Source organism: Cuculus canorus, chromosome 8 (genome assembly GCF_017976375.1).
Source record: "Cuculus canorus isolate bCucCan1 chromosome 8, bCucCan1.pri, whole genome shotgun sequence".
NCBI lineage: Eukaryota > Metazoa > Chordata > Aves > Cuculiformes > Cuculidae > Cuculus > Cuculus canorus.
In genome coordinates, this window is record NC_071408.1 from 1938373 (window position 1) to 1961555 (window position 23183).

Consider the following 23183-nt stretch of genomic DNA (forward strand, 5'->3'; position numbering starts at 1 on the left):
TTTTTCCCCTTGTTGCTTGGACGTAGATAAAAAGAGGAAACAAGCACGCACTTAATCTCAGTAGCCACTTCCCAGTAAATGGACTGGGCAATTAGAAGCCAAATAAAACACACGTTTGTCTTTATTTTGCAAAATATGGTTCCCGACTATGCCACCTCCAACGGGATTCACAGCCTAGATAGAACCGTTACGAGTGAATGAAGTGCACAAGAGAAAGTGCTTTCTAACATCCGTGGAGAGGCTCCCACACGGATCTGCAGGGACAAGGCGCGCCTGTCCCAGCAGGGATGTGCGCTGACCCAAATAGCCCTCGCACGCACCACAGCCCTTGGCCAGCAGCGTTCCCGACCATCTGAACTCCCCGGGGCTTTGAGACAAGTTCGAGCGCTGGAAAAACTGCATTTTTGAAATACCTGATAAACCCATCGCAAGGCGCTGCTGTGGGAGGGATGAAAGAGCAGAGAAGAAAGCAACAGTCCAGGTTCAACAAACCCACAGTCCCTCAGCTGAGCACGCAGGAAGCCAATGCCAGGCTCTCCTTCTGTCAGTGACAAACACTGTCCTAACCACAACCCCAGCGCTACAGCAGGGAACAGCAGATAACATCCACCAACTGCTTTATTCATCACAAAATAATATCCACTTCACATGAAGTAACTCAGGCGGGCTTTGAAGACTTTAGGTTTTACATAGAGATGTGATATATGAGGAGACAACGCAAAACCTAATTGCATATTTAAATTTATTTGCTGAACCTTTAAAATGTCTTTAAAATTATGTTCAAAAGTGCCCACTAAACCCTTTAAACTGACCTGGTATGCAAGTAATTCAAAGATTTTCACATCATCTGCTTGCCACTCAAAGAAAACCCTAGCCTTTCTTTTTTTTCTGGTGTTCATCTCAAACTGTCCCTTTTTCTGAAGTCTTTCAAATCATCCACCAAGAGTTTCACCACGCAGCACGGGCAATAAGCAGGAAGAACTGGAAGCTATTGCAGGGCAAGGAGACTACGATGTAGTTGCCATCACGGAAACCTGGTGGGATGACTCGTATAATTGGAGCGCTGCTATGGTGGGATATAAACTCTTCAGGTGGGACAGGAAAGGTAGGAGAGGTGGTGGGGTAGCCCTCTATGTTAGAGAGTGCTTCGATACCCTCGAGCTCAATTATGGTGATGACAGGATCGAGTGCCTGTGGGTAAAAATCAGAGGAGCCCACAAGAAGGCAGATATTGTGATGGGAGTCTGTTATAGACCACCCAGCCAAGAAGAAGCTGATGAGCTCTTCAATAAAAACTGGGGGAAGTCTCAAGTTCATTAGCTCTCGTCCTTGTGGGAGACTTCAATATTCCGTATGTCTGCTGGAAGTACAACACAGCAGAGAGGAAGCAGCCTAGGAGGTTCCTGGAGTCTGTGGAAGACAACTTCCTCGCACAACTGATGGAAGAGCCAACAAGGGAAGGTGCCCTCTTGGACCTGCTGTTTGTGAACAAAGGCCTTGTCGGGGATGTGACGGTTGGAGGATGCCTGGGACAAAGTGATCATGAGATGATAGAATTCTCAGTTCTAGGTGAGGTGAGGAGCGGGGGTAGCAGAACGGCCACACTGAACTTCCAGAGGGCAGACTTTGGACTGTTCAGAAGGCTGGCTGATAAAATCCCATGGGAGACAGTCCTTAAGGGCAAGGGAGCCCATGAGGGCTGGCTGCTCTTCAAGAAGGAAATCCTAGCAGCTCAGGAGCAAGCCATCCCCCATGTGCCAGAAAATGAGCCGGCAGGGAAAAAAAACAGCTTGGTTGAGCAGGGAGATATGGGTGGACATCAAAAAGAAGAGGAATGAGGTTCTACAAGGCCAAATGCCGGGTCCTGCACTTGGGGCACAACAGCCCTGTTTAGCTACAGAGTAGGAGAAGTCTGGCTGGAGAGCTGCACGGCAGAGAAGGACCTGGGGGTGTTGGTTGACAGCGGCTGAACATGAGCCAGCAGTGTGCCCAGGGGGCCAAGAAGGCCAATGACATCTTGGCTTGGATCAGAAACGGTGTCACCAGCAGGTCCAGGGAGGTTATTCTCCCTCTGTACTCGGCACTGGTGAGACCGCACCTTGAGTTCTGTGTTCAGTTCTGGACCCCTCACCACAAGAAGGATGTTGAGGCTCTGGAGTGTGTCCAGAGAAGAGCAACAAAGCTGGTGAGGGGCTGGAGAACGTCTGACGAGGAGCGGCTGAGAGAGCTGGGGTTGTTTAGCCTGGAGAAGAGGAGGCTGAGGGGAGACCTTATTGCTCTCTACAACTGCCTGAAAGGAGGTTGTGGAGAGGAGGGAGCTGGGCTCTGCTCCCAGGGGACAGGGGACAGGACAAGGGGGAATGGCCTGAAGCTCCAACAGGGGAGGGTCAGGCTGGACATCAGGAAAAAAATTTTCACAGAAAGGGTCATTGGGCACTGGCAGAGGCTGCCCGGGGAGGGGGGAGTCACCTTCCCTGGAGGGGTTTAAGGGACGGGTGGATGAAATACTCAGGGGCATGGTTTAGGGAGCATTAGGAATGGTTGGACTCGATGACCCAGTTGGTCTTTTCCAGCCTGATGATTCTGTGATCCAAAAATCCATCAAATAGCAGTAACTGATGTGCCAGGTCAGCTACAACTCAACAGTCCATGTGACACATAAGGAATCGGCCACTAGAGGGATATCCAAAATAAATGAAATAAAGGGAATCGGGTAATTTCCTCACAGAAAAATGGAAGACTACTTCTGTCTCATTTGAGAAACCACTTTGCTCTCTCGAACACTTGCCAGTACCTCAGTCGCTGCCTGGGAGAACCGACATAGCAGATAACAAGAGGGGCTCAGAGCCTGCGCGGCCGCTGAGGGGATTTCCAGCAAACAGCCCTTGTTTCTCAGGCTCCAAACCCAACCACTCGAGACGGGCAGCAGGCAGCTCACAAGCCCATTTCAGCATCAACTCCTTCTGCCCTGTATCATCTGGGTAGGACTCGTGTTTTCAAGTGTTTCATTAACCTATTCTAATCAAGTAAGCTGACACGAAATCTAACAAGCTGAAATCTCAGTTTATTTGGCTCGGTAATTGGTTTCTCCCAAGTATATTCTTAATTTCTATGCCAGAGTTAGCATTACAGCTCCACAGACTCATAGAATAGCTTGGGTTGGAATGGACCTTAAAGATCATCTAGTTCCAACCCTCCACCTGCCTTGTCGGGTCAAGAGATCTGGAAGAAATAAGTCTTTGACAGGACAGTAAAGCTAGAAGAAACACTTCCTCTGTAGCAGAAAGGGCTGGAGTTTTGGTCCATTTATGCGCCCAAACTGTTATAAACAGATGTTTTCTTTATCTGTGGCTGTCCCAAAAGCACATACGCAGTAACCAACTTGGCCACACGTTCCACAGGAGCTACAGGAGCTGGCTGGATTTGTCAGGTGGGGGATTATTGCTCTTAGATGTAATATGCAACTACTCTTGCTTTGAGATCTCGCTGTACCGGAGAGGTAAAAATAATTGAGAGAGACTTGAACCGCATCTCTCCACAGCGATCCTCCTCTGCGCTATGCTGAATTTATGCTTATTATCATCTGTGATATAGATTCCCCTGCTCCGCAGTGGCTGGACAGTCTGCATTCAAACGAGGTACACAGTCTGTAACTGGAGTGCAGCAAGAAATGCTGTGCCCTGCAGCAGACAGTATAGCAGATCTGAGGGTGACCGAAGCTCTCCGCAGGCAGCAGGGTCACCCAACACCACTGCACGCGCTCTGCAATTTGTTGAGTGTAGAAATCACAGAATCACAAGATTGGAAAGGACGCATTGGATCATCGAGTCCAACCACTCCTAACACTCCCTAAACCATGTCCCTAAGCACTTCATCCACCTGTTCCTTAAACACCTCCAGGGAAGGTGACTCGACCCCCTCCCTGGGCAGCTGTTCCAGTACCCAATGACTCTTACTGTGAAGAATTTTTTTCTGATATCCAACCTGAACCTCCCCTGTTGGAGCTTCAGGCCATTCCCTCTTGTCCTGTCCCCTGTCACTTGGGAGAAGAGCCCAGCTCCCTCCTCTCCACAACCTCCTTTCAGGCAGTTGTAGAGAGTAATAAGGTCTCCCCTCAGCCTCCTCTTCTCCAGGCTGAACAACCCCAGCTCTCTCAGCCGCTCCTCGTCAGACGTTCTCCAGCCCCTCACCAGCTTCGTTGCTCTTCTCTGGACACACTCCAGAGCCTCAACATCCTTCTTGTGGTGAGGGGTCCAGAACTGAACACAGTACTCGAGGTGCAGTCTCAGCAGTGCCGAGTACAGAGGGAGAATAACCTCCCTGGACCTGCTGCTGACCCCATTTCTGATACAAGCCAAGATGCCATTGCCCTTCTTGCCCACCTGGGCACACTGCTGGCTCATGTTCAGTCAGCTGTCAACCAGCACCCCCAGGTCCTTCTCTTCCGTGCAGCTCTCCAGCCATTCTTCCCCCAGTCTGTAGCGCTGCATAGGGTTGTTGTGCCCCAAGTGCAGGACCCGGCATTTGGCCTTGTTAAACCTCATCCCATTGGTCTCGGCCCAGCAGTCCAGCCTGTTCAGATCCCTTTGCAGAGCCTCCCTACCCTCCAGCAGATCCACACTTCCTCCCAGCTTAGTGTCATCTGCAAATCTGCTAAGGGTGCACTCGATGCCTTCATCCAGGTCATTGATAAAGACATTGAACAGAGCTGGACCCAGTACTGAGCCCTGAGGAACCCCACTTGTGACTGGCCTCCAGCTGGAGTGAACTCCATTGACCACCACTCTCTGGGCCATCCAACCAGTTTTCAACCCAGGAGAGTGTGCGCCTGTCCAGGCCAGAGGCTGACAGTGTCTGCAGCAGAATGCTGTGAGAAACTGTGTCAAAGGCACTGCTTTCCTCAGCCCCAGCCCAGCTCTGGACACATACATTCCTCCCCACTTAAATTTGCAGCACATACATAAAGACAGGCTGGTCCAAAAAGCCACCTGGAGCCAAAGCTGCTGGAAACGTCACTGACAGCAGTTTGACGCTTGTTCTGTAAAAGGCAGCTTCCTTCAAGGCTCGGGTATTAGGCAAAATAAATACCCTGGCAAGAGCCTTCGTTTGTATGAAGTCAGAGCAGAGTTCTGCCAGCAGACAGCTATGAGCTCACTAGTCTGAAACAACAACTCATTGACAAGACTTTGCGTGGAAGCAACAACTTGTCTGTGTGAGAAATAAAGCAGGGAGAGAAGCGAGCATGTGCTAGGAGTGATAAAACATCCATCACAAGCCCACTCCACGGCTTAACGACGATAATTTGCATTTAAATTCTACCTGCAGTAAAAAAAAATCATAAATTAAGAGAAGTTATTTAGCAGCAGTGACATTTTCATATTCCAGTCACACACACTGAACTTATTCGAGATTAGTGTTCTGAAAAATGAGTGTAACCAAAGTCTCTGACAGCCAGAGCCGGGGGAAAGAAGTATTTGTAGAGGCAAACAACCCAAAAGCAATAATTATTCTCTGCTAACCTATTTAGAAGAGCCTGCGTAGGCTCCTCCAGCACCCTGGAGCCAGTCATCTCGGAGACAGCTAAATGGAAACTCCAGCCAGAACTTCCTACTGAAGCAGCATGTATCATCTGGAGCAAACACCGGCAGCATCCAGAGACTGATTTATGCGAGTAAGTTAAGTCAATCTAACGCCATAAGACTGGGAAAAATGAGCATAGCGCTGGTCTACTACTCTGTTGTTCCTTGCTTGGTTACAAGAATTGGTTATCCCGGCGCCTCCTCCCAACGGCTACCAGGGCTGCCCATTTCATTTCAAGCCTTGCTTCGTGAAAAGAAGATCAGACCTGAGCCCATTCCAGCTCCTAACCCCGCTGTCAGCTCTACAGAACACTGAGCTTTTGCACTCTCCATCCTTGTCCCCAAACCAGACCGCAGACGGGTACGTTGACAGCACAGAAGAGCAGCAGCACTTGGCTCCTATCAGCAACGGGCTTCTCGCTAAACCTCCAAGATCCAAATAATCTGCTCATATTTCACTATGGAGCAGCTTCAATCTCCCCAAACCTAACTGACCCAATCTGTTCCAGACAGCAAAAGAGAAAGACGTAATTCCCCTCTACCGACATCCCGTCTCCATCCGAGAGCGCTGAAGAAGACGGAACCAACTCAAACTACAGAAGCTATAGAGTTCCAGGCATTAACTCCAGTGAAATTATTACCAGAACCACCACACGTACGCTAACAGAGAATAAAATGCAACGCGCTCAAGTCAACACCAGCCTTCTTCCCAACTCTGCCAGCCACACAGAATCCAGCAGCAAATTCAGATTTCCAAGTCCCACCCCTAACCACAATCACCCTCAAACCCCAGCTCGATCCAGGGCAATCAGTCCATATAGAAGACCACAATAGATGTGCTCCACCAATAGAAGCCTCTTTTCTGCACCTGTAGCATCAGGACAGGTCAGAAGCAACCGAGTTCTCAAATTCTTCCACTCCTGAGATGTAACTTCAATTCAAACCCTCACCAGGGGAGGGATCATTTCCACAATAAAAAGAGATTATCAGGCATTGGCCCCTACTGACACTACTCCTTCTTCTGACTTTTTAAGCCTACAAAACTCGCTAGTAGAAGAGGTCCTGGAATATTTAGATTTCACAACCTGAGTGCCAGCCTCCAAGCTGTTCCAGCTGTGGTACACGGAGGTCCCTTCTATATGTCAGAACGGAATACACTGCTGCCTACTGACACCAGCCCTCTTCCCATCTCTCACTGCTGGGTTTTACAGGACCTGCAGTTGCGTCAAACACCAGCTTCAACTGGAACTAGCCAATCTGTTCAAAAAATAACACACCATATTAACAAATGCAGAACTAAAATAAAGAGAAACGCTTCTGCTCCAAAAACCCAGCAGTGACAAGGGACTCTCAAACAAGGAGTTGGTTTGAGTTTGTAACAGAAGTATTCTAGACACAGAAACCTCCTCCAACCTGTAAAGGAAGGGCACAAAGCCTTGGTCTCCCTTGGACAACAACCCTCTTAAGTCTGCAGGAGCCGCAGAATCCAGCAGCGTGTCTGGAGTGCCGGAACAGCTACCCTTCCTAGCCACAATGAGAAATTACAGATAAGCTGATAAAGAACAATGTAAGGTATTGCCCTCCTGCTGATCACAACCCCCTTTCCAAGCCTGCACGCCTTATTGAATTCAACAGCCTTGAAACTCTACGTTCTCCAAGCACATATCTAATGACCTGATCCCTTCGTAATCTTACTGGCACACAGCACTCAAGTCAAACAGAGCATAAGGCATCACCCCCAAATGGCAGCAGCCTCCTCCCCAAACCTGTGGGCCCTGCTCAACTCAGCAATAAATCCTGCTTGCCAAGAGTTGCACTTCCAAACTCTTGTTCCACCTCCAGTGCCAGCCACAAGCACACCCCTCACAGTAACAGAGAGGACGGGCTCCTCGCCCCAGTTAACACGGGCTTTCAGAGAAAATCCGAGCTTCACCTCCTCTGGTCTTCATGCCTTTTCAAGCTTTCTTCTTCTAAATCCTCATGCCAACCCCAAGTTCAGTTATTCCCACAGAAGGGATTCCAACAATAAAGGCAAACAGAAGACACTGATCCAAAGCAACATTTTCCCCCAACGCTAACCTTAACCTTACCATAACTGACATCAAGGAGTAATCCCAGCAAGGCAAACAGACCATAAACCCATCCCACCCCTAGGGACTAACCTTAACCATAGCCAAGGGATAGGTCTGTACAGAAAACTGAACATAAGGCACGGGCCCCTGTGGACACCAAGGCATTTCTTAATTCTCTCCTCTAGGGCAGAACACAACAACACTGCCAACACTTCACACCTTCTTTTCTGTCTTTAGACCCTAACTCAGATCATAACCCTACCCATAACCATGCCCAGGGAATCAAAACCACATTAAGAACCAACATATTGGTCGTGTTAGGAGCAATAGCCTCTCTCATCTATTTGGAAGTTACCTAAAAGTGCCTCCTCAAACTTTTGTCTCCCAAATAATTACTGCAACCTGAAGTCTGATTCCTTCCGATCACTGTGGTTGATCCAGACCTGGGGAACAAGCATGGCCCTTCAAGCCATCTTTCCCCAGACCGTAACCTCAGCGAGGGGACAAACCCAACACTAAACTAGACCATACAACACCGACTCTCTCTTAACCCTGCAGGCGCTACAGAATCTGAAACTCAAAACCCCAAACTTCAGCCTTTTCCAGTAACAGTAACCTTGGTTTCAGTCAAGTTGGTCAACCTTCACAAGTTGAAAGAAGGCATGCGTGCGCACAAGAGAGGGGTGTACATATATAAAAATACCTCTTCTCTCATAAAAAGGACAGAGGAAAACATCCTTTGGCCTCCCCGTGTGCTTTATTTCTGTTACATTCAGGACTCAGGGTCATCTCGGCAGTATCCCATAGCCAGAAAACTGGAGAAGCTTCATCAGTCTCCCTGCAACATCTCAGGACACCAGATCAGCTCGGCAGATAGGTGCCCCCATCCTCCACAGGAGATGGCTTTTCTGATCACTATCGCCCTCTTTTTTCCTTCATGCAGACACTTGGCTGAGGTTCAGCAGTCCCCGGTGAGACATCTCCCTCCCCACCCATACTCCAAGTCCCATACCCATTCCGCAACTGCAGAACCACAGACAAGGAGCTTCTTGTGTTGTCCGAGTGCAAAGTCTCCAGCCACTCCTTCCTCCTCGCAACACAGGATTCAGGATCCTTGTTCTGGAGGGTCTCCTACTCACCCTCCCCAACAGCACACAGCCGGTTCACCTCCTCCCACCACTCTTTCACCCACTGTCTAAAGAAAAGCACACCTTCCCCTGGCGAGGCCAACACCAACGTAATACTGTATTGATAATACAGCAATACTAAACACAGTCTTGTCAAAAACAGTCGTAAACCAGGCAGTTCGACCCCCCCTTTCCCAACCCTCACCAGTAATTCCAGCCAATTTTATACAAGAATTACGGAGAAATAAATCACAGGCCATCAGTTCCTGAAGACACGACCACCCTTTTCAACCCCTCCATTTGCAGAAATGAGAAATAGGACGGCTTCCGTTCTTTTCTAAAATAATAAAAAAACCCTTTCCCTACTCGTACAGTGCCCACCCTGACTTTTCACCTTTCAATATTCTTTTTTTTTGTTAGGATTCTTGCTAATCTAGTGAAGTGACTTTTTGTCGCTGCCTCTACGGGCTACGGTGTCAACCACAAATTCCGGTGAGACTACAAGAACGGACACTATTCATTTAAGAAGAATTTTCAAGAGCAAAAACTCACCCCTCGAAAAAAACTCGGAGGGGAGTTAATAGGGTTAAATACACGGCCCAGCACTGAAACTCCTTCCAGTCGTTGAAGGTCAGGATGCTGGGATTTCACACCCCACGGGAACTGGGAACAGGCAACAGCCGCGTGACCTCCATCACTCCTCTCCATGGGCTGCATCGCTGTTGCAGCATTTATTTACCTTCTCACACAGAGCTGCCGCTGGGAGAGGGAACTCCCCTCAAAAGTCACTCCTCTGCTGGCAGACAGCGAGGTGGGGTGGCCAAGGACCACACGCATCACCCAGCGGCCCCAGGCTGTTGCACTGGTTGAGGTCAAGGCTACGCACCTGCCCTTCTCTCCGCAAACCCGAAACCACAGGGACTCCCCTCCAGTGAGTTTTTCACCCCACCGAAATGCACTGGTTTATTATTTCAATGCAAAGATGATGTAATATCCCTGCATCCTCACATAAACCGCCAAGCGCTGATGATTAAAAGAGAGAGAAGAGTCTTGCCGCAAAACTTTATAGGACGTGTTCCTCTCTGCCTCCTGGATATAAACTACAGGAGCAAAAAAGTTTCCCGTAGCTCTTCTTGGCTGTCTAAAGCTCACCCTTCCGAATGTATCTCTTTGTAAGACTTGCCACAAGATGGCTTTGGACTGCCTTAGCAACACAGCTGTGCATGAGCTTGAGCAGGGGAGCCCGCTTGAGTTCACTTGGCCCAAGTCTAGTGGAGAACAATTCACGGATTCAAACCAATAAACACGCAAGCAAAAAATCAAAGCATACGAATTTGGCAGTTTAACACCTAAATTTCATGTCAGGGTTAGCAGTTCAAAGGATGAATGCTAGAAAACAGCCTCTTCCTCCAATTTTGCTACGTACCTTGGAAGGGCAAGAACGATTGAAAATACCATAGCCTCCAATCCCTTTTCTACCCCAACGGCACAGAGCAATTCGCGTTTTAAGAGCAGCTGTTGAGCAAGTAGCAAACCCAGGATTCTGATCTGCTAACTGCAGAGCTAACCACCTGCTATTGGCTTCAGGATATAAACCAACACTTCCCAGTTAATGCAATCTAGTTTTTGCCAAAGCAGACTCCAGCCACACGTAACTTTTCCTCTGCGGAAGGATCAAAGAGCAAAAATGTGCAAAATATCCTTTTAGAATCAAGAGTAGCCGGTACTCTGTTGAGGTGGGGCATAAATAAAATCATATTTTTCCTCCTTACAGGAAAAAAAAAATCTTAAAAAATAAAAAGTTGATCCCTGTTGGAGCTGAAAGCTCAAGCCAAAGAGTTTATATAAGCCCTGCCGTGGCACTGTAGTTTATATGGACTCCCACCATCTTCTGCTTCAGCGTGAAATCCTCATAAGCCCCCGAGCCCAGGGAGACAGCCTCAAACTTAATATATTTTCCGATCTGGCATAAGATCCGCTTATGTCTAAAAGAGGCGCGTGACTCCTATCAGTGTATACAGACAGAATGAAAGGGAAACAGTCCAAAACCTGTTCACTTCCACAACTTTACGGGCAGCACGGACAACACTGAAGCTGAAAAGCTCCAGTTCTAAAAGTCCCTGGAAAAGAAGCAAGGATAGACTTAGGCAAAAAGGTATTCCCATCCCAAAACAACATTATAACGTTTCATGCTGTTTTACCTAATGCTATAGTTCTATATTAGTGAGGAAGATGTATTTACTATGTAAATAATTAGTGAGATAGATCAGCCTCCATCCCTGAATAAGGAGGGCTCGTTTCCCAGCAGGTCTTACCCCATCTCAAGTAAGCGATCAACTCTCCCAGCAGCAGAAATACTGCATGAACGTAATTCCAACCCTCTGCAGAGCAACTCCTTATTGAGTCTCTGGTGTGAAATGAAGATATTTATTTAGCAGTGCCACATCTATCGGGGAAGAGGCTCAACACGCCACGCTACAAAACGTTATCACAACCAAAGTGGTTTTCAGACAGTTCTCCTGACTAAACTCCACTTGAAAGCATATACAAATTCCAGAGTCAGTTAGGAAAAGTTTAATATCGCCACATATCGACTGGGTTCCCAGTTAACTCTCCAGGAGGAAAACTGGAGTCACTCTACAGTAGCAAAAATACTCTGGTCCAAGGCCACCAGACATAGACAGACGGAAAGACACGCGTGTGCGCACACACATACATAAACAAAACCAAGCATTTCTATGTTTCAAAACTGGATTCGGGCACTGAATGAATCAGATTGTGCAGTTCCATTAGTTTTTTAAGAAAAGGTCCTTTTTTCTTTACCTATGAGCCTATTAGCCCCACGCCTGCCTGGAGGAGCTGCCCATTTTGGCAGAAGACAGCCAAAACCCCACCTTGTAGGGAATGCTAATAAAGTTTTTGTTCCTGTATTTGGAATTTTGATGCATATGGGCCCCATTTAGATGTAATCCACCCTTGGCAATGAGCATCATCAATGTACACCACGCTTCACTAAAATAAAGGAAATGAGATGCACATTAATATATTGAAGTAATATTAAGTCTGAGACATTGTCCCGCAGGAAGGAAATTCCAGGTTCTGACAGACATCTCAGTCCTCTCTGTACCCTGTAACCCCGGAGCACAGAACGACAGCGAGCGCGGGCGAGGGGCACCTCTCAAAGCTCTGCTCACTGTGTGCACCAGGGATCTGCTCTTAGAGAATCCTGACCCACCACGTGAAGGCTTTCAGTCCCAGGCACCGTTAGCACTTCACATAAAAGGTCCTCATGCAAGTTTGGCTTTATCCCAAAGGTCTTTTTCACAGAACAGGTCATCGGGGACTGGCAGAGGCTGCCCAGGGAGGTGGTGGAATCCCCATCCCTCCAGGTGTTTAACAGACGGGTAGACGAGGTGCTCAAGGACATGGTTTAGTGGCAGATAGGAATGGTTGGACTGGAAGATCTAGGAGGTCTTTTCCAACTTAGCGATTCTGCCTGTCACCCTGTGAGACTCACTCCCAGCTGATACCAGTTCCCAAGGCACTCCTTGCCTGTGACTATCTCACTGGAACAAGTTGCCCAGAGATTGTGGAGTCCACAGAGATATTCAAACCTTGAACTGCGTCAGTAGCGTGCAAGCCCGCTCCAGCCCAGCCTCCTCTGAGCAGGGGTTGGGACTAGACAATCTTCAGATGCGCCTTCCAGTCTCTGGTGTTCTAGGACATCTATGCATTACTCTTGGGACAATCCATTTGGAGAAGCACTGTGGAAGGGAAGAGGCTTTTGTCCTCCTAATAAGAGGATGACAGCAGGCGTTGGGCAGGCTTCCCCCGGATCAGACCTAACTGATCCCTGCTCCAGATCTACCAGAAGTTAAGGAGCTATAACAGCTTTTATGCCAGGAATGTACAAGTAAAACTGCCTCTTATTTTTTTAAGGGACAAATTAACTCAATCACTTTACAGCAAATATCGGCTGCAGCTGGTCCGTTGACACGCTCCCACAGCTGCCTCCCATTCCTCCCTCCTCCTCCTTCCACACTGGAACAGGCTTTGGAAGACCTGGCCATACATAACCCTGACAGCGTGCAGCCTCGACGAGATGAGAAGGAACCTCATCCCAGGGCAACAGGCAAGCCAGGGATCAAGTGGGATCCTTGAAGGTGAACCTTGAAGGTGATGAACCCCTTGAGGTGAACCCCCTCAGACCTACTTTGTATATATCCAAAAATTTTGAAAACGAGTTCTCGCTAATATAAAGAGCGGGACAAGATGCTCTTCAATGACATAAAAAAGGCATCAGAATTTGGCAATTTGTGAGCACAGCAGGAAAAATAAAGAAAGAACCAGTACCCAGCAATTGCCACCACACAGCTGACGCTTCTCTGCAGACCTGCAAAGTCTTTAGCTGCTGCAGAGCAGTTTGAGTCGTGCCGTGCAGACCTCAGCGAGGCACAGCAGCAATTTTCGGCTTCCCTTCAAATGCTTCTACTGAACAATTTCATGATGTCATTTGCTTCAGTTTGCCAAGCTTTAGACGAGGGAGACGGATCCATAGGCCAAAAAAGAGGGTTATTGGGATGGGATCATTTCTTTAGCCTCCCCTGGTTTTCCATTTCTTACATAAACTTACTGCACTTCAGAGCAACAGCGAGCTCAGTAAGAAAAAAGAATCACGAAATATCGGTTATCTCTGGTCTTAATAAATTCAAGAATCCTGTGAGCCTTTCTTCCCAATATCCCCAGCTAGGAAATGGAAGTGGTTTTACTCCCATTCTTTCTTTTGATGTAGTCACCCAAACGCAAGTTCTCTGGAAGAAAGACTATGCAACCTCTTGCACAGCAGCATCATCAGCTGGATCGTAGCTCTAGGGCTGTGCGAGCCCATCTACGTTATTAAAGCTGTATAATAAATAATCTTTAAATGCCAACAGATATGAGCCGGAAACTAAATCCCACAAATTTAAACAAGAAGCCAAATGAAAAGTTGATTTTGTTTCTAAAACTTAAGTTTTAATATCACCACGTGGAAATCAGAGCACATTTAAATAGATGCAAAACACCAGTGGACAGAAGCAAGAGAGAGAGCCAGCGGACTGGAACCTCAGCATTCCTAAGTGATTAATACTGACCATGAAGATTAAAACGACCTTGTTGCACAAATGGAAACAAGGGCAGAAAACACAGCACATTTGGAAGCCAACACTTCCCAGTGAGTAATTACACCCGACAAAGTTTCAAACGATCCCTGCATCCCACCAGAAATGATCTTCTACGTATTTTTCACAATTAAAGAGTAAACCACAGAAGCATAAGAAAGTGCTCAGATACACTATCATCTGCTAATTCTAGACTATAATTATTAAGGTTAATTATTCTACTGATCTCATCAGCTTCTATTTTCAGCTACAATAGTTCTTTTAAGTTGAAACCGTTGACTCGCTGGAGCCAGTGTCACAGTACACCCATTGATCCCTCATCTGGGATTTATTCCAGGTTTCCCCCGATCTCACCTGTGGTTCACGTTATCATTGCTGAAATACAAGCGTACTCTCATCTGCAAAGCAGACACAGATTTTCAAGCACAAAAGAACCTAATTATTGCTTCCAAGCCCCAGATCATTTATGTCGATACTTAATCCCCAGCTGAGTAGAAGAGGAGAGCGCAGAATGCCCACAGCTGTGAGCTAGCAGGTATTTAAAGATGAAATTACAGCCAACTTTTCTTTGCTATCCCATCACTTAATCCAAAGGTAAGGAAAGCCAAGCCAGCACGAAACTGCTGAATATAAATGCTTTTACTTTGCCCACCACAGTCAAGATGAACCTGTCTGAGCAACAAGCGCTCCTCGCCTAGAACTGGATGGATCCCAAATAAACAAGAGTCAGCGTTGCTGATGTTCAAAGCAAGAAAACCCACCCCAGACCACCTACAGGATTTTGAAGTAAAATTTTGAAGTAGAATATAAGCAGCAATGAAGGAATGCAACTCTTTGACGACCACCACTTCACTGCCTACCACACTAAGCTGTCCCAGCAACGCGACGGCACCGGGAACCAGCAAATCCTGGGATTTATCTGTTGAAAGGATTCTGTCAGGCACAAAGTCCGAAACGCGAGACGCTTTCAGAAATGGACAGTATTGTTTCATTTCTTCTCAAGAGACTCGATAGGTACCGTCTGAGAGCTTCCACTTGGGGTGTACATCACGGGCTGAGCACCCCCAGCTCTGACAAAGCTAAAGGCTCACGCGGGAGCTGAGGTGAAGAGGACTAAAGCTCTCCAAGGAACTGCTTACTCTTGGTGACAACCCAAGGCACCTACAGAACTTCCTTTTCAGTTGCCGTGACAGTTTAGTCTCTCTCATTTTATAAAGCTTGACATCTTCAACAACAGCTCAACCACGCCTTGCGACTGTGCGGAATCCTCTGGAAAATGGAGTGATATCCTTACAAGAACATTAGTCTAGTTTAAGTTATCTTGCACTTAATTCAGGAACAAATACTTTCATACGATACTGCAGAGACTTAAGTAAAGTAAGGATAATGCAAGCAATAGACTTAAGAGTTGTAGAGCGCTGCAGGACTTCAAATAAAACCCCATATTTACTCTGCATTTGTACAGGAAGAGGGTCCACCCTGCCTTGGTGATCAGGTCTGCACTTACAACTCCCACTACGTTTTAAAAACGCCACGCTCAGCTGAGTCCATAGGTAGTTCCTGACAATATCTACCATCGCACATCTCTGATAAGACCAAGTCCACACCAGCAAAATTCCTACCCATCCAATGGAAAGCACGGTCACGGACCTCCACACAGACGAGCCTGGCATTCGCCCACTGCCACACACCAGCTTCTAAGTCCATATCTGTGTGACACACCACATTTGGGCCGACGTTAGGGTCTGCTTTGTGCATCCCAGATTCAACGAGAACAAAAAACTGGCAAAAAAAAATAAAAGACAAAGCCATTCAGTGACCACACCAGGCAGAGCTTTTCTGCAACAACCTGCAGAGAGCAGCTGAAGACCATCCACAGCTGCATTCCTGAAGCACACACAGAAACACCTGATGCTGCCTGCGTACCGACACGTCACTATCAGCAATGTAAGCTGGCAGAGGGCATCCCCACACTCCTTTACGCCAAGTAAATATTCACTTTATTGACATTTTCAGCTAACAGGACTCTCCCTGTTGACTCGGTGAACTTCAGATCAGGCCCTCTCACACCACTTCTTATCTTACACAATTCGCCACATTAAAACTAAAATGTGGTTTGTGTCCCTCCAAGCAATTCCCATTCCTCCTAACGTCTGGGAGACCCCGACCCACGGGGCCTGAGCTGTAGGGGAGAAGGGAGACCCCAACCCACAGTGCCTGAGCTGTAGGGGAGACCCCGACCCACAGTGCCTGAGCTGTAGGGGAAAAGAGAGACCCCGACCCACAGTGCCTGAGCTGTAGGGGAGACCCCGACCCACAGTGCCTGAGCTGTAGGGGAAAAGAGAGACCCCGACCCACAGTGCCTGAGCTGTAGGGGAGACCCCGACCCACAGTGCCTGAGCTGTAGGGGAGAAGGGAGACCCCAACCCACAGTGCCTGAGCTGTGCAGGGAGAAGGGGGTCCAGGCCCATGCAAGGAGAGGACAGAGGGTTCCAACCCATTCAAGGAGAGGACAGGGGGTCCTGACCCCCCGTGCCTGTGCTGAGGGGAGAAGGGAGACCGTAACCCACATAGGGAGAGGGCAGGGGGTCCAAAACCACACTGCCTGCGCTGCACGGGGAGAAGGGAGACCCCAACCCACAGTGCTTGAGCTGTGCAGGGGGAGAAGAGAGACCCCACCCCACGGTGCCCACACTGTGCAGGGAGAAGGGGGTCCAGACCCATGCAGGGAGAGGACAGAGGGTTCCAACCCATTCGGGAGGAGCACAGGGGGTCCCGACCCACGGTGCCTCTGTCAGGTGGAGCACTCGTGGCTCCCAACCCAAGCGAGGAGGGGGCAGGGGGGTCCCAACCCTCAGTGCCTGTGCCTTTTGCAGGGACTGTGGGTTCCAAATCCACAGTGCCTGCGCTGCACAGGGAGAAGGGAGAGTCCGACCCGTGTGAAGAGAGGACAGAGGGTCCCGACCCCCCCGTGCCTGTGCTGAGAGGGGAGAAGGGAGACCATAACCCACATAGGGAGAAGGCAGAGGGTCCGAATCCACATTGCCTGTGCTACACGGGGAGAAGGGAGACCCCAACCCAGCGCGGCTGTGCTTCAGAGAGAAAAGACACCCCCGACCCACAGCGCCTGAGCTGCAGGGGGAGAGGGGAGACTCTGACCCACAGTGCCCACACTGTGCAGGGAGAAAGGGGTCCAGACCCATGCAGGGAGAGGACAGAGGGTTCCAACCCATTCGGGGGGAACACAGCGGGTCCCGACCCCCCGTGCTTGCGCTGAGAGGGGAGAAGGGAGACCATAACCCATGCAAGGAGAGGGCAGGGGGTCCGAATCCACACTGCCTGCGCTGCACGGGGAGAAGGGAGACCCCAACCCACAGTACCTGAGCTGCAGGGGGAGAGGGGAGACCCTGACCCACAGTGCCCCCACTGTGCAGGGAGAAGGGGGTCCCGAGCCCCATGCAGGGAGAGGACAGAGGGTTCCAACCCATTCGGGGAGAGGACAGGGGGTCCTGACCCACGGTGCCTGTGCTGAGAGGGGAGAAGGGAGACCCCAACCCAGCGCGGCTGTGGTGCAGAGAGAAAAGACACCCCCGACCCACAGCGCCTGAGCTGTAGGAGAGGAGAGAGCCCCCGACCCGCAGTGCCCGCACTGTGCGGGGCGAGGGGAGCCCCCGTCCCCGGTGCCTGCGCTGCCGGGCAGGAGGGGTCCCCGCGCCCCGGTGCGGGCAGTTTGGGTCGCTCTCAGCGCTCGCCGGTGCCTCCCGTTCGCCCGCGGCTCCGCGCCGTTCCCGTCCCCGCCGGCCGCTCCCCCCGCGCCCCCCGCGTACCAGAGCGCGATCCTGCGCTTGGGGTAGCGCAGACGGTCGATGCAGCCCAGGGCGTGCGGCAGCGCCGGCGCCGCGTTGCGGGCGAGCAGGGCGAGCAGCACCGGGGGCGCCCGCAGCGCAGACTCGGGCAGCGGCTCCGGTTCGGGCTCGGGCTCGGGGCTCGGCGGCGGCTCGGGGGGCGCGGGGGCCCCGCAGCGCGGCGGCACGAGGAGCAGCGCGAGCAGCAGGGCGGGGGGGGCGGCCATGCTGCGAGCGGAGCGCCGCCGGAGCGCCGGGGGAGGAGCGGCCACAACGCCGCCTATGGCTCGGATCGGCCCGGCACGGCCCACCCCCGGCTCGGCACGGCTCAGCCCAGCTCAGCCCAGCCCCTCTGGCACAGCTCGATCCAGCCCCTCTAGCAGGGCTCGGCACGGCTCAGCCCAGCCCACCTCTGCTGGCTCGGCTCGGCTCAGCCCACCTCCTGTGGCACAGCTCAGCCCAGCCCCTTTAGCAGGGCTCGGCACAGCTCAGCCCAACCCAGCTCAGCTCAGCTCGGCACAGGTCGGCTCAGCTCCTCTAGCTCAGCTCCTCTAGCTCGGCTCAGCACGGCACAGCCCAGCTCCTCTAGCTCAGCTCAGCCCAGCTCCTCTAGCTCAGCTCGGCACAGCTCAGCCCAGCTCCTCTGGCTCTGCTTGGCTCAGCTCAGCTGAATCCAACCCAGCTCAGCTTGGCTCAGCTCAGCCCAGCTCCTCTAGTTCGGCTCAGCACAGACCAGCCCAGGTCCTCTGGCTCAGCACAGCTCAGCCCAGCCCACCTCCTCGGGCACAGCTCAATCCAACTCCTCTAGCAGGGCTCGGCACAGCTCAGCCCATCTCCTCTAGCTCAGCTCAGCACGGCTCAGCCCAGGCCCACCTGCTCTAGCTCGGCACAGCTCAGCTCAGCCGAACCCAACCCAGCTCAGCTCGGCACAGCTCAGCCCAGCTCAGCCTACCTCCTCTAATTTGGCTCAGCACAGCTCAGCCCAGGTGTTTGGCTTGGCAGAGCTCAGCCCAGCTCCTCTAGTTTGGCTCAGCACAGCTCAGCCCAGCTCCTCTGGCACAGCTCAACACAGCTCAGCCCAGCTCCTCTGGCTTGGCTTGGCATGGCTCAACCCAGCCCAGCTGCTCTGGTTCAGCTCAGCATGGCTCAGTCTGGCTGAGCCCAGCTCCTCTGGCACGGCTCGGTATGGCTCAGCTCAGCCCACTTCCTTTGGCACAGCCCCAGCCTGGCTTGGCTTGGCTTGGCTTGGCTTGGCTTGGCTTGGCTCGGCATGGCCTGGCTGCCCAGTGAGGGTGAGATGCAAGGGCGCAGCGCTGGGCGAGCCAGGTGGATCCACCAATGCAGCCCCAGCCCGCACACACCGGCGCGAGCTGGGACCCAGGAGATTACAAACCCTCTGTTAATCCGCCCAGGTTTAGGTTTGGAAGAGCTGTGGAGCAGTTCCCGTCGGAGCCTGCCCAGCGAGCGCTGATGCCAGCGCGGAGAACTCTCAGTTTGCCACTTAGGCGAAGACCTCACCCTCCTCCTTCCCACCCGATAGGGAATGTGATAATTCACACTTTTACATCAAAAGTATCGCGCAGATGCGCTGGAACGCGGGTGCGAAGCAGCCTCGCGCACACCGCCCGAGGGATGCGCAGAGTGCCATTGCCCCAGTGGGAAGAAGGAAATCCCTCTATTTTGTGGACTCACTCCTGTGAATGGACCGACAACAATTTAACAACAAAAATAAATAAAACATGGTGCCGCAATTAAAATGATGGGGTCATTACAAGGGGCAGAGTAATCACTGCTGTCTTAGAAGTCAACAGGATTTGGGCGCGTTAAACCCTTCTCAACATGAAATCTCCAAAGAACCCCAAGGGTCCCATCACGGCATATCTGGTTTTTACTCCGAGTAGTTCCTCCAACCCCAACAGATGCACGGGCAGCGCTGTTGCCTGCGCCGCTGCGAGACTCAAAGAGGAGGAAACGTAGGAATTGAGTAATTGTTTGTTAGTTATCCATAATCTCATCAGGAATCGTTTGCAGCGCATATATAGTTCATGTCTGCAGTGCTCTTTGTTTATAGAACACCATTTATCACCCACAACAAATTATACTGACTCAGGTTCCTGATCAGATGACTCCCCCCAAAAAATAAGACAAGAAGGAGCCTCACAGAATCACAGAATCACCAGGTTGGAAAGGACCCACTGGGTCATCGAGTCCAACCATTCCTAACACTCCCTAAACCATGTCTCTCAGCACTTCATCAAGGTCCCTCAGCCTCCTAGGAACACGGTAAGTTTCAATAAAGAATTTCCAGAGCTCTAATCATCTACACAAAAGCTTGAGAAGCTTCCGCAATTTGTAGGCATCTCCCACAACAATTAGTGAACACTTATTCCTCTTGCTGGCCCTTCACAACACCTTTCTAATTGTCCTTCTAGAATGATACATTAATGAGGCTTTTCTTTCATGGTTAGTTTGCCACATGTTGCTTTTATGCTTGGATTCATTAACCAAATAGAAGGAGCGGCTTTGTAGTCCCTATGGAGTGATTAGGGTTCTGCAGGAGCCAACCGATTCCACCGGCACACAAAGCCAGGCGCCCACGGCACCGCTCACGCTGGGAGGACGGGGAGGAGCGCTGCTGAACTCCGCTTGACGTGGAGGGGGCTGCTTAAGCTGGGTCACAACCCTGGGTTTAGGAGGCTGTGGGGCAGCTCCGAGGGGGAATATGTACCCTTTGTACCTCCTCTTTGCCGTCCATCTCCTCTGCGGATGCAGGTGCAACGGCACGGGCTGCGTACCGGGTGCTCCCTTCACCTATAACCCAGAGCCAGTACAACCAAGTTAGTGCAGGGTCAGGGCCGAGCAGGGGTTGTTTCTTCCCAAAAAAAACAAAGGAAGAGCTGGGATGCAGGGGCTGCAAAGCCATGGCTTCGTTCTAACAGCAAAGAAAACCCTCAAGGTGCCATCCGGTTACGCACCTTGGCTACCAGCACGTCTGCAGAATGCTGAGTGTGCTTTTTAGCCCGCGTGGCTCTCGTTTTGTCTTCAGTGAAACCAAAAATGCCTTCAGCTCTTTTCAGACCACCCCCTTTCTGTTTTGCGAATGGCATCAAACCCGTAATGATTTGCCAGGGGCAGACACGGTGCCTCCAGCAGCATCCCACAACCAGTGCTTTTCTCTTCAAAATGCCTTTGCCCTCGCTCGCACCGCCTCGCGTTGGTACACAAAAGAAAAAGCCTGTCCTCACCCTGGAGAGGGGCAGATGCCTGAAACATGAGATCTTTCTTCATGCATGAGAGAAAGGAGTCAACTCAGCTTCATTTCATCCATCCAGCCGCGCAGCAGGGGTGAAAGTTTGGAAGGTTCAGGTCAGCAGTTACCCTTACAATTCACGTCTGTCCTACCCCTATAAACGCATATATCTTTATGTGCACGTACAAAGAAATCTGTATACATTTTTGACTGCTTTATTAGTGGCCCAGATTATATCCTGGATTTTTTTTTTCAAGCCAAGCCTCAATCCTGCTGTGACAGGACAATTAACCGCCCTGTGGTGGGAAAAAAAAAATCTAGCTTTGAGGAAGAAACAGCTTTTTTACAGATGTAAACCCCACAGAAAGAAATTGGGGCAATTCGTTTCAGCCTCCCCTAAATATCCACACCAAACAAGACTGGTCCAGCTGTGAGAACTGTCTCTGGCAGTGGCACACTCCCTCGGTTTGGCAGGAACAGATTCTCTCAGAGGCAGCTTTCTTCTAATTTAGACTTGTTTCCCATGCGGGAGAAAACAGAGGATCTGTCCTTTTGATAAAGCATATCACATACACGGACCTACAAGAATCATTTTCATCGATGCTTTGTTTACAGGCTTAATCACTATTACTTAGTAAAGAGGGTTAAAGACAAATCTGTTCATTGTTCACCAGGTTCTGCATCGATCTAACCATCTCAAGATGCTACTCGGTGTTTCCTCTAACCGGCGTAGCTCGCCGTTTCCAAGGGCAGCCAGATTTTCCTTGCTGTATCCTGATCCAGAACGGGCACAGCATCCTCCGAGCGCCTTGCAGCCCCTCGCCTGATGTCACGATACGCTCTGTATATCTGTTAAAACCAGCGCACAGCTTTTCTTGCGTGTTTGGACGCCCGCCTGAAGCAACGCGCAATGCCGTAAGAGAGAGGTCTGGCTTCATTCCACTCAGCATCTGAAATCAGTCAAAAGACGTGCCGAGACGGATGGAGCTGGTGAGCCAGGCTTGGGACGCTTTGCATCAGACAAAACTATATTCGCTCTGGAAGTCAGGGATGTTTGTAAGTAAAGCAGTCCAAGATGCTTTTAATAACGATACCTTGAATCTGAATCTCTTAACCGGTCCGTAGAAGCGCTGGACACCATACGTTAATAGCATGTTAATTTATTTCTGTGGGACTTAGACCTGTAAAAAGCTGTTTCTTTCACAAAGCTAAAATATTCCACCATAGGGCGGTTAATTGTCCTGCTTTTGTTTCTGTTTTACGCCTTTTTTTCCCTTCATGCTTTCTCTCCAGGCACTTCTCTCTCTTTCCAAGAGGACTTTCATTCAGATTAGGCTTAGCTGTGTTCATCAGCAGTTGACTCTTCCCATAATTACCTTCCTTTTTTCCTCCAGGATGAAAATCTTCAGGTTTTAGAAAGTCTTCCTGGGTGGCACAGCCTCTGTGCCCTGGCTGGGCTCAAGGGAGCTCTGGACAGTCCTTTGGGGTCTACACATCACCCAGGAGAGGCAACGTGGAGAACTGTGGAGGTGTTCTACAGAAACCTGCAAGGTGACACACTTCCAAGGTGCTTCCCGCTCCCATAGAGAATATTCTAAACCCAAACAGGCTGAAGTTTGCACCTGGGTTATAGGACCTGTCGCCCTAAAAGGTCCTTTCTCCAAGCTCCACATCTCTTTTTCAGCCTATTCTCCCGGGAAAACCAACAGATGTGATCTCTCTGGACTTCTGTAAAGCCTTTGACACAGTCCCCCACAACATCCTTCTCTCTAAACTGGAGAGATACGGATTTGATGGGTGTACGGTTCAGTGGATAAGAAACTGGTTGGATGGTCGTATTCAAAGACTAGTGGTGAATGGCTTGATGTCCAGATGGAGATCCGTGATGAGTGGTGTCCCTCAGGGGTCCGTACTGGGACCGGTGCTGTTTAATGATACTAACAAAAAGATTGAGTGCACCCTCAGCAAGTTTGCAGATGACACCAAGCTGACTGGTGTAGTTCCACACCAGAAGGACGGGATGGCATCCAGAGGGACTTGGACAGACTGGAGAAGTGGGGCTATGAGAACCTCGTGAGGTTCAACAAGGCCAAGTGGAAGGTCCTACATGTGGGTCGGTGCAATCTGTGGTTTCAATACAGGTTGTGATTG

The 23183-nt window shown here is 50.3% G+C and overlaps 1 protein-coding gene across 1 annotated transcript in view; it reads right to left on the minus strand.

The window, feature by feature from the left end:
* The window catches only part of COLGALT2 (collagen beta(1-O)galactosyltransferase 2), a 59318-nt gene extending 41278 nt beyond the window's left edge, over positions 1-18040 (minus strand). The window contains exon 1 of the mRNA XM_054073574.1: positions 17765-18040. Coding sequence (XP_053929549.1) covers positions 17765-18009 — 245 coding nt within the window. The 5' untranslated portion in view covers positions 18010-18040. The remainder of the gene's footprint in view (positions 1-17764) is intronic.
* Between the last annotated feature and the right edge of the window lie 5143 nt (positions 18041-23183).